Consider the following 13,087-nt stretch of genomic DNA (forward strand, 5'->3'; position numbering starts at 1 on the left):
TCCTGCATGCTTCCTCTCCTCCAGACCTCATTCCCTTCCCCAACTAACAGCTCTCTGACCCTCCATGAGTCCAACTTTTCTTCTCTCCTCCATCCTCATTGGCAACATGTCTCCCTCTCTCTCTCACTGTCCTCTCATTCCCTCGCTGCAAAGGGAGTCGGGAAAGAGAGAAAGAGATCTATGGTGCATCTCCCCCCCCCCCTACTGCCACATCCAACATTTCTCCCTCTCTCATCCCCTGGATCATGTGCAGCAACCAGCCCTATGCCCAACATATCTCCTTCTATCACCCCTCTTCAGCACATGCCTGATCTCTCCCTCCATTCCCTCCACTACTAAGTCCAACATTCCTCCCCTTGTATCTCTTTCAATCCCACTGTTCCCTCTCATCCTTCTTTTCCCCATGCATCTCTACCTCACTCTATGCCCAACAATTTCCTCTATCTTCTTTTCCCCATGTGCACCATCTCTTTCCCTCTCACTCACACACTCATGCCCAGCAATTCACCCTTTCTATTCCCTTCCTCCCTTCTGTGTCCCAAGTTCACGCCTCTCCTTTCCTCCATTTATAAGCATCTTTTCACCTCTTCCTATTCCCTTCTAGCCATGTGCATCTCCTCTATTTCCTTCCATTCCACTTTATCCATGTGCACCTTCTTCCTCTCTCTTCTTTTCCTCTTCATCCATGTGCATATCTTCCCTTTCATTTTAGTTCCCCTTCCCTCTCCTCATCCATGTGTATTTTTTACTCTTTCTTACCTTCCTCTCCATCCCAAAAGAAACATATCCCTTCTCCCCCATCCATGTCCAGCATTTCTCCACACCCATCCATCTAGCCTTACCAACTCTCTCCATTTCCCCACCTCCCTCAGTCCAATATTGCTCCCTCTCTCCCCCACTCCCTAGCTATTCAAGCATTTCTCCTCTTATGTTCCTCCTTCTGCTGCCCTACCACCGCCTGACCTGGAATCTGGATTCCATGCAGGGCCCAGCACCGGAGCTAACTTAAATGAAAAGTCTTCATGTTCACGCGCTCGGGAAGGCCCTGTCGGCTCTACACACTTTGACATGTTTGCGTCAGAGGGGCGATACAAACAGGGCCTCACGAGCAGACAGACTCGAAGGCTCTGCATCAGTTAAGCTAGCACCAGTGCCAGGCCTTGTATAGACTCCAGACTGCCTGACAGGCAGCAGGAGGGTGGCAGAAGACAGAGGGCTTTTCATCGCTGGAGTTAGCTTAGTGTTGCCCAGACTGTGGGGCCACCCCAGCTGACCTGAAAGGCAGAGCTGGGGTGGCCCCACAGTCTGGGCAACATCAAGCTAACTCTAGCGAAGAAGAGCCCTCCATCTTCTGACATCTGTTGCCTATCAGGAAGTCCGGAGTCTATACAAGGCCTGGCACTGGCGCTAGCTTAACTGACGCAGAGCCTTCGAGTCTATCACTCATGAGGCCCTGTTGATACCGCCCCTCGGACGCAAATGTGTCAAAGTAGGTGGAGCCAACAGGATCTTTCTGAGTGCATGGATGTGACAGCTCTTCAGTGAAGGGGAGCATGCTGCTGGAGGAAGGGGGTGCGAGACCCGCGCCATGTATCCCCCACAAGTGGCTCACATACGCTAGGGGTACACATACTGCGTGTTGAGAAAAACTACAGATAACTAGTGCAGCTTATGGAGGTAGTTGGATATTGCATCATATTTTCTTAAGTGGAAAATCAGTGGGTTGGTTTGTATGTGGTTTGCCTGGTAAGATTGGTGTGGTGCGCATGGGGGTTTGACTGTATGAGTGATGGTTGGTTTGGGCGTGTGCTTTTGGGGACTGGTAATTATCCTAAAAAAGAGGATTACAATGGGACTGTGAACCAGTCAGGCACTGTTTCTGTATTGATGATATCTGACTCTGACGATGCACGTTAGATTCCCCACTGCTTTTGTAGGATTGTTTGGTTTTTCTCTTGGTTGTATTCTTTACTGGTTGTACAGTCTTTGTTGCTATTTTTCAATGAAAATGATACCAAAAAAAAAAGGAAAATCAGCTAGATTGCAGTGTTTTATATTAGCTGCAGTCTGTATAGTTGTGTGGTACTTAGGCCTGCATATAATGAATTGCAGTAATCCATTTGTGAGGGGATGAGCATTTGCAACATGATAGCAAAGTGGTACTCTTAGAAGGGCCTGATCAGTGAGCTTAGTGAAGGTGTTGACTTGCAAGTTTAGTTGGTCTGAAACAGAAGCAGTGATCAGTGCTAAGTGATCAGCGCTAAGATCCTTATGATGTGTTAATTTGGTGTAACCAGGTGTATAGATATCAGTGGTGAGGTAGGAGAATGTGTCTAGGGAAAGGCAGTAATCACGAGTGAAGTCACTTGAGAGATGATAGAGATGGGCATCAAAACCATGACCAGTGTGTGATCCGCGATGTGGGTCAAGCAGGCAACAGTGGGAGCCAGATGGACATCAGAGAGAAAATTAACAAAATTCAAGATGATAGGATTAGTGACATCATCAAAGCACAAGTTAAGATCCCCTAGTATAACTGGGTTAGAGGGAGAGATGCAATGGTCAGCAATAATGGATTGCAATGATGAAAGAGGCAGTGAAAGGGGGGAAGGTGATAGAGGAGAAGAAAGTCCAGAGGGAAGGGTGACAGAATGCGGAAAGTAAGGTTTTCTAGATAGGAGTGTGAAGTGGAAGAGAGTGGCTTAAGTCTAAGATGCATGGAAAAGATAAAGCCTCCTTTCTGTCCCTGGTAGGAATCCTGGCGGACAAGCTTGGTTGATAAAGGCCTGATCACCTTCAGGTAACCAGGTTTCGGTAAGACATAGTATATCAAGTTCACTAAACACTGTCTGTTGCTCAGTGAGCATACATTAACCAGTCCTACAGAAAGGTTAGAGCTGAGGGGGGAAGGAGGGATGTTGGGTTGTGGCAAGGACAGGGATAATGGGATGAATAGAAGATGTCTTACCTGGGACAGATGTGGGTGGGGATTTTTGCAAGGTTGTACACAGTGACCCCATGAAACGGGAATGGAGGCCAAGAAGCACATAGAAGATGAGGATATTGAAATAGAGGTTAAAAGAAATGGTGAAATAAAGAACAGAGTGATACTGTATTATTTGGTATGTCAATGAGGGCTAAAAGCCAAATATCTAAGAACAACAGGCTTTTATTAATAATGACAGGAGTCGCCATACAACAAATTACGAGCAATTAGAAGAATTGGACAAGGCTTAATTATAGTTTTTGGTGGAATTCACTGTGTCATATGTTTCAAGTTTAATAGTTCATTTGATTAAATCGCTTAATTGTAATTCTAAGCGATGTACAATTTAAAATACATTCAAAGGGAAACAAATATTACAAACTTTAAATAATAACATTAAATTAAAAATAGTCCAATATACGCATAACAAAAGGTAATGAAGGGAAGTGAAATACAATTCATGATAGAAAAGCAGAACAAAAAAGGGAAAACACAAGAGGGGAATGAGTAATAAGGAAAAAAAAAAACAATAGTCGCTAAATAATAGATTAAATATCAAAAGCATCTTTAAAAAAGAAATGTTTTCAGAATACTTTTAAATTTTTCCAGATCATGCTCATTTCGTAGGTAAATTGGAAGAGCATTCCAAGTCTGTGGAGCAGTTACAGAAAAAATAAACTGCCATCTTGTGCTAATAATCTTGAGCGAAGGAATAGTAAGTAAATTTTGTTCGTTGGATCTTAAGGTTCTGCACGGATAGTAAGGGATTAGTAGTTTGTATATAAATGCTGGCCTTTTATTACGAAGAGTTTTGAAAGTGAGCAAGCAAAGTTTATATGTTATTCGATGAGTGATTGGAAGCCAATATGCGTCTTTCAAAAGAGGTGTAACATGATTGAATTTCCTGGATTTGGTTATAAGCTTAATAGAAACGTTTTGAATGATTTGAAGGCGTTTAATTTCATTCAATGATATTCCTTTAAAAAGTGCGTTGCAGTAATCTAGTTTGGAAATCACCAAGGAATGAATCAGAATGTTCAGTGATTTCGGACATAGAAATTTAGAAATTGCTCGAATCTTACGTAATCTATAGAAGGTTGTTTTAACGATAGTACTGATATGATCGTGAAAGTTAAGTTTGTTATCAAAAGTCACCCCTAAAATTTTTATACTGTTAACTGGTTGTAGAGGGACATTTTTTATTGTAATAGGAGCTATGAGAGTGGAATTTTCTTTCCATGGGAATAACATAATATTAGATTTTTTGATGTTAAGTGACAGTTTATTCGTATTTAGCCATTGATAAACTAGATCGAGTTTTTCATTAATCTCCTGGGGGGGGGCATTGTTGGGAGACAGCAGACTTGAGAGAGACTTGGGTGTGCTGGTGGATGCATCACTGAAGCCATCTGCACAGTGCGCAGCAGCCTCGAAAAAAGCCAACAGGATGCTGGGCATCATAAAGAGGGGCATAACAACCAGGACGCGGAATTGTATGCCATTGTATCGAGTGATGGTGCGTCCACATCTGGAATACTGCGTTCAGTATTGGTCGCCGCACCTCAAGAAGGACATGGCGGTACTTGAGAGAGTCCAAAGGAGAGCAACGAAACTGGTAAAAGGGCTGGAACACTGCCCATACGCCGAGGTTGGATAGGCTGGGGCTCTTCTCTCTGGAAAAAAGGAGGCTCAGGGGAGATATGATAGAGATCTTCAAGATCATGAGGGGCATAGAGAGGGTGGATAGGGACAGATTCTTCAGATTGAAGGGGACAACAAGTACGAGGGGGCATTCGGAGAAACTGAAGGGAGATAGGTTCAAAACAAATGCAAGGAAGTTTTTTTTCACCCAAAGGGTCGTGGACACTTGGAATGCGCTACCGGAGGAAGTGATCAGGCAGAGTACAGTACAGGGATTCAAACAGGGATTGGACGGGTTCCTGAGAGATAAAGGGATCGTGGGATACTGAGGGAGGAGCTGGGATGTAACACAAGTATAGAAAGCTAACCAGGTAATAAGTATAGAAACCCAACCAGGTCGTGCATGTGCAAGACCGGAGGGTTCGGACTTTGATGGGAAGATAGGACTTCAATGAGAAACCGAGGTGTCAAGGGAGCCCCTTCTGGTGATTCAGATAGGTCGTGACCTGTTTGGGCCGCCGCGGGAGCGGACTGCCAGGCAGGATGGACCTATGGTCTGACCCGGCGGAGGCACTGCTTATGTTCTTATGTTCTTATGTTCCTGGATATCAGACATTTTATTTGCGTCTATTGGGTGCAGAAGCTGAATATCATCAGCATATGCATAAACTTGAAAACCCACGGATTGACAAAGAGTGACTAGCGGGGCAAGGAAAATATTAAATAGTAAAGGGGAAAGAATCGACCCTTGAGGAACCCCATGCGTAGTTAATGAGTAATTTGAAGTTGAATCTTTGAAGAAAACAGCCGAAGTGCGGTTTGTTAAATATGATGTAAACCAAGAAAAAACTTGTTCAGTAATGCCAATAGATTGCAATTTGTGAAGAAGTAGTTGATGATCGATCGTATCAAAAGCCGCTGATAGATCGATAGAGATTAACAGAGTTGACTGGTGATGATCTAGAAAGTATTGAATTGAAGTAGTCATACCGATCAATGAAAGTTCTGTACTATGGTGATGTCTGAAACCCGTCTGATTAGGGTGCAGCACGTTAGTTTTCTCCACAAAATCTGAAATTTGATTGAAGACTATTTTTTCTGTCAATTTGGCTAAGAAGGGAATATTTGTTATGGGCCTATAATTGGATAAGTTATCAAGACTAATGTTTTTATCTTTGACAATAGGATGAATAATGGATTTCTTCCATGCCAGTGGTACCGTATTTTGGATCAGGCTTTCAGTAACTAAAGTGTGAATGAAAGGTCCAAAAATATCAAAATGTTGTTTTAGAATGAATGGTGGAATTAAATCTGCTTTAGATCCCTTAATATTAATAGTTTTGAAGATGGATTCTATTTCTTTTAAACTGGGTAAATTAAATTTTGAGCACTTAGAAATTAGTGATTCTGAAATAGTTTGGTCGTAATCAACTGTCAAAGGCTGGTTTAATGTAAAGGTTTTACAAATTTTGTTAATTTTCTCAATAAAGTGATCTGCAAGTTCTTGGGAAGTGGGACTGGAATTTGCTGTTTCGGGTTGTTGTTTAACATTTGGAATTGTTAATGAATTTAATATTGTATAAAGTATCGATGGGTTTTTAGCTTTGAATATTTTGTCTGAATAGAATTTCTTTTTTGCTTGATTTATCTTCATTTTATAAAATTTAGATTGCTCATTGTACATTTGTACATTTGTAGATTAATTTGATTTTTATCTTTCCTCCATTTACGTTCTAAAGATCTCACTTGTTTTTTAATGAGGGAAAGTTCAGCTGTAAACCACGGATTATGTATTTTGCGAGCAGAAATTACCTTAGTTTGTAGGGGAGCATGGATGTTCAAGAGAGATTTTATAGCTGTGTTCCAAGTATTAGCTAGATCATCTAAGGTATTAGATTTAAAATTAGTAAAATCTAGGTCGAATGAGGAACGAATTGATTCTGAAGAGAGGTTATTGTAGTTTCTAAAGTTAATTATTTGCTGTTTATTATGATTTAGGTTTTGAAAAGTAGTATATGTTAATGAAAGGACATTGGCCATTCAGAAAGGGAATTTTAAGAGGTTTCAGGAGATTTGGGAGCCATTAACAAAATATTGTAACGTTTAAATAGAATTTCTCCCTTTAAATATGCACATCCGGGAGGTAGGGGGTTGATTGGTTAATGAATTTTGAATAATTGATATGGATGATTATAGATATTTTATGTATGGGCATTGTGATTGTTTAGGGGGAAGGGGATTAATTCTGTAATGGATATTATAAGAATATTAAGTGTGATATTTGAAGAATCATCTTTAATGTTCTGAAAGCTGATGGGAAAAGGTTTATAAAGGGAGTTCTAAAGAATGGAGCGATTGTATGGTGGAGTGGATGGCAATTACAAAGATTTATCAAATCGTCTGTTGTAGGGTGAATATGATTTAACCTAAAAAGGGAAGAGGCCTGAAAGGCTTTTACTATGAGTAATGAATTTAGCTTTTGAAAAAAAACAAAACCAAACTCTTCTTCATTGTGAAAATAATGATTGTAGCTACGTCTGGGTTCATTTTATAAACATATTGTTAGAAGTGTTCAGAAAGTTGACTATAGAGTTGCCATCTGCTCGCATATAGTTCTCGTTTATATCGGAGGAATGTCGTAGTTTGAATCCCGTGCGCTGTCATGGCCTTCTAACCCCTGCAGCGCTGCGCCGTACTCTGGTTTGCTGAAGTTGTATGCGCTGATTTTGATATAATACCACATATACTTTGGTTTAAATATTAATCTATTTACTTTTGATATTTTGTTTATGTAATGTTTGTTTGGATCTATATAGTAATGGATGAATTTGATATAAATTTTATCCTATTTAATTAATTGATCAAACATATTGAAAGATTTCCCTTTATATTAGAACACAAAACTTCCCAGAGGGAAGACTTCTGAGGCAAAAGGTTAATTAAATAATTTTGATCTTTGAATACAAATTTCATCATAACATTTACATATAAATAACTTGGTGGATTGTTAATTGTTTGAATAGATATTAATGAGCATATGTAAAGCTAATTAATGAATTCTATACAGAAAAGTAAAATTGATATAGAATGAATATTATTAATTTTCAGAGGGGTATATTAAAATACATAATTTTATTAAGTTAAAGGTTTTCTTAGGTAAAATATTGGAGAAGATTAAGAATTAGTACATGAGAAAAAATAAAATGTATTAAATCTTAAAATAATACTTAAGATTTAGGTTAATTTTGAGGGAAATATATAAATAATTTATTAGATTATAGATTCAAATTGATGTTGATTCATATTGGAAAATGAGCTTAATAAATTATGTAAGATATTTTATGTTCAGAAAATGATATTTACTAATTTATTAACTTCATTGAAAAATTGATCAATATCAATTGGATGAGATTCTACGTTAAATTCATCAGATTTCTTTATGATTCATATTTAAAATTGGATAGCTTATTATAGAAGGTAATTAAGTATATTATAATAGCTTGTAAGGAGTTTTTTCTGTACCTGATCTCAAATTTGCGTTTCCAAGTTTTCATAATTAATTGGGGAGGGAGGGGAGGGGAGGAGAGTATGTAAGGGTGGGTTTGGGGTGAAGTGGGATTATATTTTAGATCTTATCTGTTAGGAAAATGTTTATTTATTAAACACTAATTATAAGTTGATTTATAGGAAGATAAGTTCTAGTTTCATTTATAAATCACATAATGGATTTTATGATATTTTCTTTAAATGTTAATGGTCTCAACCATCCGATAAAAAGGAAATAAACATTGTTATTTTTAAAACAACAAAATGCAGATATCTGCTACATCCAAGAGACACATTTGTCAGATATAGAATCCAAAAAACTGGAAGGAGGATGGGTCAAACATTGGTTTTTCTCCCCGGCTGTGGGTGTTGCTATTTTAGTGAATAGGAAATGCACTGCTTTGTTTAAATTAAAGGCTTCAGATCCTTTAGGAAGATGGGTACATGTGGAAATGAGCATGGGGAATACTACAATAGCGCTTTTTAATGTATATGCCCCTAATTTGAACCAAAATGAATATTTTAAGACTCTACAACAACTGTTACTCTCACTGGCTGCCTCTAATTTAGTGGTGGCTGTGGATTTAATGCTGTTATGAATCCTTTGATGGATAAAAATCCTAGTAAAATCATGAAATCATTAGGATTAGATAATTTTGCACAGTCTTGTGGTTTGGAAGATATTTGGCGGTTACTTCATTTTGATGGTCGGGAATTTTCTTTTTGCTCCCATGTTCATAAATCCTTTTCAAGAATAGATTACATTTTTGTTTCAAATCAGTTAGTACAACAGGTAACACAAGCTGCCATAGATCCAATCATTTTGTCGGATCATGGAGGGGTGTGGATTGAACTCAAAATTGTTGATCAAGATAATAGTAGACCTGTATGGAGATTTGATAATACATTGCTTGCAGATCCAATGTTTTGTGAAGATTTTCAATTAAAAATGAATGATTATTTCCAACTTAATACCACAGAAGAAATCTCTAAGAAACTTTATGGGATGCTTTTAAGGCACCCATGAGAGGTCAAATTATCTCTTTTTCGGCTTATCTTAAGAAACAGGTCAAAAGATAATTTTCCAATTTGGAGCAAGAAATTAAACTTTTAGAGTCAAAATTGATTGATAAGTGGAAATATTCTACATTACAGGACCTTTTAAAAGCTAAAGGTAAATTTAATGAGATTTCGTCTAAATTGGTAAGAAAGGATTTATTTTCTCAACAAGCTTTGTTTTATGGAAACTCAAATAAGGTGGGAAGAGTATTGGCAAACTATCTTAAAGTGAAAAAAAAGAAGACAAAAATAATTGCCATTAAAGATGAGAAAGGTGATACTTATGCTCAAGTTGAACCTATTTTAAAACAATTTTTAAAATTTTATAAATCTCTTTATTCTTCTGAGCCTTATTTAGACAAAGAAAAAGATGGATTAGAGTTTTTGAAATTATTAGAGGGACCTAAAATTCCTGAACGTATAAAAAGAAGTTTAGAAGAGCCTATATCAATGAAAGAATTGCAAACAGCTTTGAAATCCCTGTAGAGTTGGATCCGCTCCAGGTGGTGATGGTTGTACGGTAGAGTTTTATAAGTCGTTTCAAAATACCCTATTGCCTTATTCATTAAATCTATATCAGACTCAACTAAATAAGGGTTGTATCACAGGCACTATGGCAGAATCTTTAACTAAAGTTTTGCCAAAGCCAAATAAAGATCCTACTTTGGTTTCAAATTACAGGCCTATTTCTTTACTCAGTGTAGATGGTAAAATTTTAGCTAAGACATTGACTTTACGCTTGGCTAAGGCTCTCCCTTTTATTATAGGTGTGCACCAAACAGGGTTTGTTGCTCAGAGACATTCCTCTAATAATACTAGATTGGCTTTTCATATGTTATATTTAACAAAAGCCATGAAAGATCCAGCCTTTTCTGTGTCTTTGGATGCAGAGAAGGCCTTAGATCGAGTAGAATGGACCTTCATGTATCAAGCAATGGAATAGTTTGGTATAGGTTCAGGATTTATACAAATGATTCAAACATTGTATAGCTCCCCTGTTGCTAGGTTGTATATTAATAATAATTTTTCAGAACGCTTTAGTTTGCAGAGGGGAGTTAGACAAGGCTGTCCTCTATCTCCTTTACTTTTTGATATTGTTTTGGAACCCTTGTTATTAGCTATTCAGCAAGTGAAGGAGATTCAGGGTATTCCTTATTCAGATCGAGAATATAAAGTATCTGCATATGCAAATGATATTCTGCTTCATTTGAGAAATCCACAAACAACCATTCCATGTTTACTTGATTTGATTGTGAAATTTGGAAAATTTTTAGGATATAAGATTAATTGGAATAAATCAGAAGTTCTTCCACTAAATGTACAAAAGGTTTATTTGATTCATTTTCCTTTGTATGGAAGGAAGATGGACTAAAATATTTAGGAATTTGGATAAAAAATATGCTGGAAGATACAATGAAAATAAATGAAAAATCTTTATTACAGAAGGTAACAGAAATGTGTGAGCAATGGAATCCTCTACATTTATCTTGGTGGGGGAGAGTACAAATTGTTAAAATGATGATCTTGCCTGTGGTTTGTTACCAAATGGGTATGATACCAGTTTTTTCCAGGGGTCTTTTTACAAAAAGTTAAATAGTATTCTAACAAAATTTATTGCCTGGGTAAAATTGCTTGAACTGCTTTAGTGTCTTTACAAAAGCCAATTACAGAGGGAGGGGTAAATTTTCCCAATTTTTATAGGTATCATCAAGCCTATATTATGCGCCAAGGTATGTATTGGGTCCTCCCAGAGCCCATTGAAAATATCCTGGATTGGATATGGTTGGAATGGCATCTCATGTTTCCTCTGTGACTTTGCCATGTTCTTAGTATCAAAATGCCTAGGTTATATAAAGAAAACAGAATATTAGTTGATACATGGAAAACTTTAAGATATGTAAATAATCTAACACCTATTCCAATACATAAATCAACAAATCAAACTGGCTAAACTCCAAGATTCAAATTGGCGGTTTTAAAATCATCTGGAAGCATTGGATGATGGCAGGTATACATACGTGGAAGATGTATTATCTAATGGTAAGTTGCTTGAGTTTTCACAGTTGCAACATAAATTTGGTCTTTGTAAATCACAAAGTTTTAGATGGTTGCAATCGAAGCAAGCCATTCAGGCAGGGTTCCCTGAATGGAAAAATCTCAATAATCAATATAGCTTGGAATTCTTATGCTTTCAGGTAGATTTCATGGGACACTAGGCCGCACAGTGGTATAAATTAATATCTGGACTTGTAAATACAAAAACAAAAGCTGGTCTTCGGAACATTTGGAGCATTGAGATCAAGCATAAAATTACTGCGTCTCAATGGACATGAATTTGGTCTTGGAGGATGAGATGTACAGTGTCTGCATCTATGAGACAAACTTAGTTTTTTCTTTTACATAGAATTTTCTGGACCCCTGTTCGTTTACAAAAATTAGCTCTAAGTCTAATTGATGTTGGCACTGTCATCTTGAGGCTGGGACATTAGATCATCTTTTATTCTATTGTCCATTTATATTGATATTTTGGAAATCGATATGGACCCAAATAAATAGGTTGTTAGAAAATCCGGTGGCCTTGACATATGATACTATTTTATTTGGCATTTCAATGAGAGCGAAAAGTCAGATTTCTTCAAATAACAACAAGCTTTTATTTATTTTGACTGGAGTTGCCATTCAACAGATTACATTCAATTGGAAAAATCAGAACAGATTAAATTAGTTTCTGGTGGAGTTCTGTATGTCATATATATAAAATGGAAAGAACATTAGCAATACAGAGAGGATATTTTGGTAAATTTCAAGAGGTTTGGGGACCATTAACAGACTTTTGTAATGAGCAATAAACATTTTCCCATAATAAAATAATTGAAATGAGGGGATGGGAATGGGTGGGTAGGATGGTATTTTTTTTAAATATTTTATTACATCATATAATGTATAATATAATATATTAATATTTTTGATGTATTAGGGATGAAAAGGGTGGTTAAATTTCATGATTTTCAGATGATATTATAGCAAATCAAGTGATGTTTTACAATTCAAATGTTATTTCCTGTTACACTTGATATAAGTTATAAAAATGAATAAAAAACTTTTTAAAAAACAAAAAAACAAAATTCCTCTTCTTGGTGGACAGACACTAGGACAGTATCTGAATTCAAAAAACCATGTGACAAGCACCGAGAATCTTTGAGGAAGAAGAAAAGGGATTGTAGAGACTAGATCTTGTGCTCTATTTCTACTGTCATTTTTATAATGAGTGCTGTATCAAGAGGGGATGGAATTCCTTGGATGAAAAATGTTTTTCTCAGTTACTAATTTCCAAAAGAGCAACTGGTCATTAATACACCATGTTATCCATTCTGGCACCAAATGATACATCTTTTAAGTGCAATGATTATATGATTAAGTGCCCTTGATCTATATGATTTGTGATGGTCTCAACTTTTTATGAGCACAAAAATTTTGTATAAAAAAATTTGCACTTTTTGTAATTGAAAATACTTGGGGTTTTGTTTTGTGGACATTTATAATTGGGCAGGCCAACTGAACAAGCTACTTGATCTTTATCTGGCATCATCTATTATATTACTATTCTAATTGGCCTGCTGTTCTCCAGATGAAAATTTTGCAGTTCTTCACCACAAGCGAGGCATTCTTGCAATGGCTAACAAAGGGCATCACACAAATGGCTCCCAGTTCTACATAACTCTGCAACCTGCACCTTACCTTGATAGAAAGTATGTGGCTTTTGGGTACGTATAGTAAATGTTTATAGTAATGTTTGGGTACATTTAGTAAATGTTGATTCCAAACTTGTGTTCAGGATTGATCATCCTTTTTAGA

At 37.0% G+C, this 13,087-nt stretch overlaps 1 protein-coding gene across 6 annotated transcripts in view; it reads left to right on the top strand.

The window, feature by feature from the left end:
* Positions 1–13,087, top strand: part of PPIL6 (peptidylprolyl isomerase like 6) — a 102,163-nt gene that overhangs the window by 85,677 nt on the left and 3,399 nt on the right. For 5 of the 6 annotated variants that reach the window (XM_033939213.1, XM_033939216.1, XM_033939215.1 and 2 more), the window contains one exon: positions 12,861–12,996. In XM_033939213.1, coding sequence (XP_033795104.1) covers positions 12,861–12,996 — 136 coding nt within the window. The remainder of the gene's footprint in view (positions 1–12,860; positions 12,997–13,087) is intronic. The other variant, XM_033939212.1, reaches the window with a different exon arrangement.

Source organism: Geotrypetes seraphini, chromosome 3 (genome assembly GCF_902459505.1).
Source record: "Geotrypetes seraphini chromosome 3, aGeoSer1.1, whole genome shotgun sequence".
Taxonomy (NCBI): domain Eukaryota; kingdom Metazoa; phylum Chordata; class Amphibia; order Gymnophiona; family Dermophiidae; genus Geotrypetes; species Geotrypetes seraphini.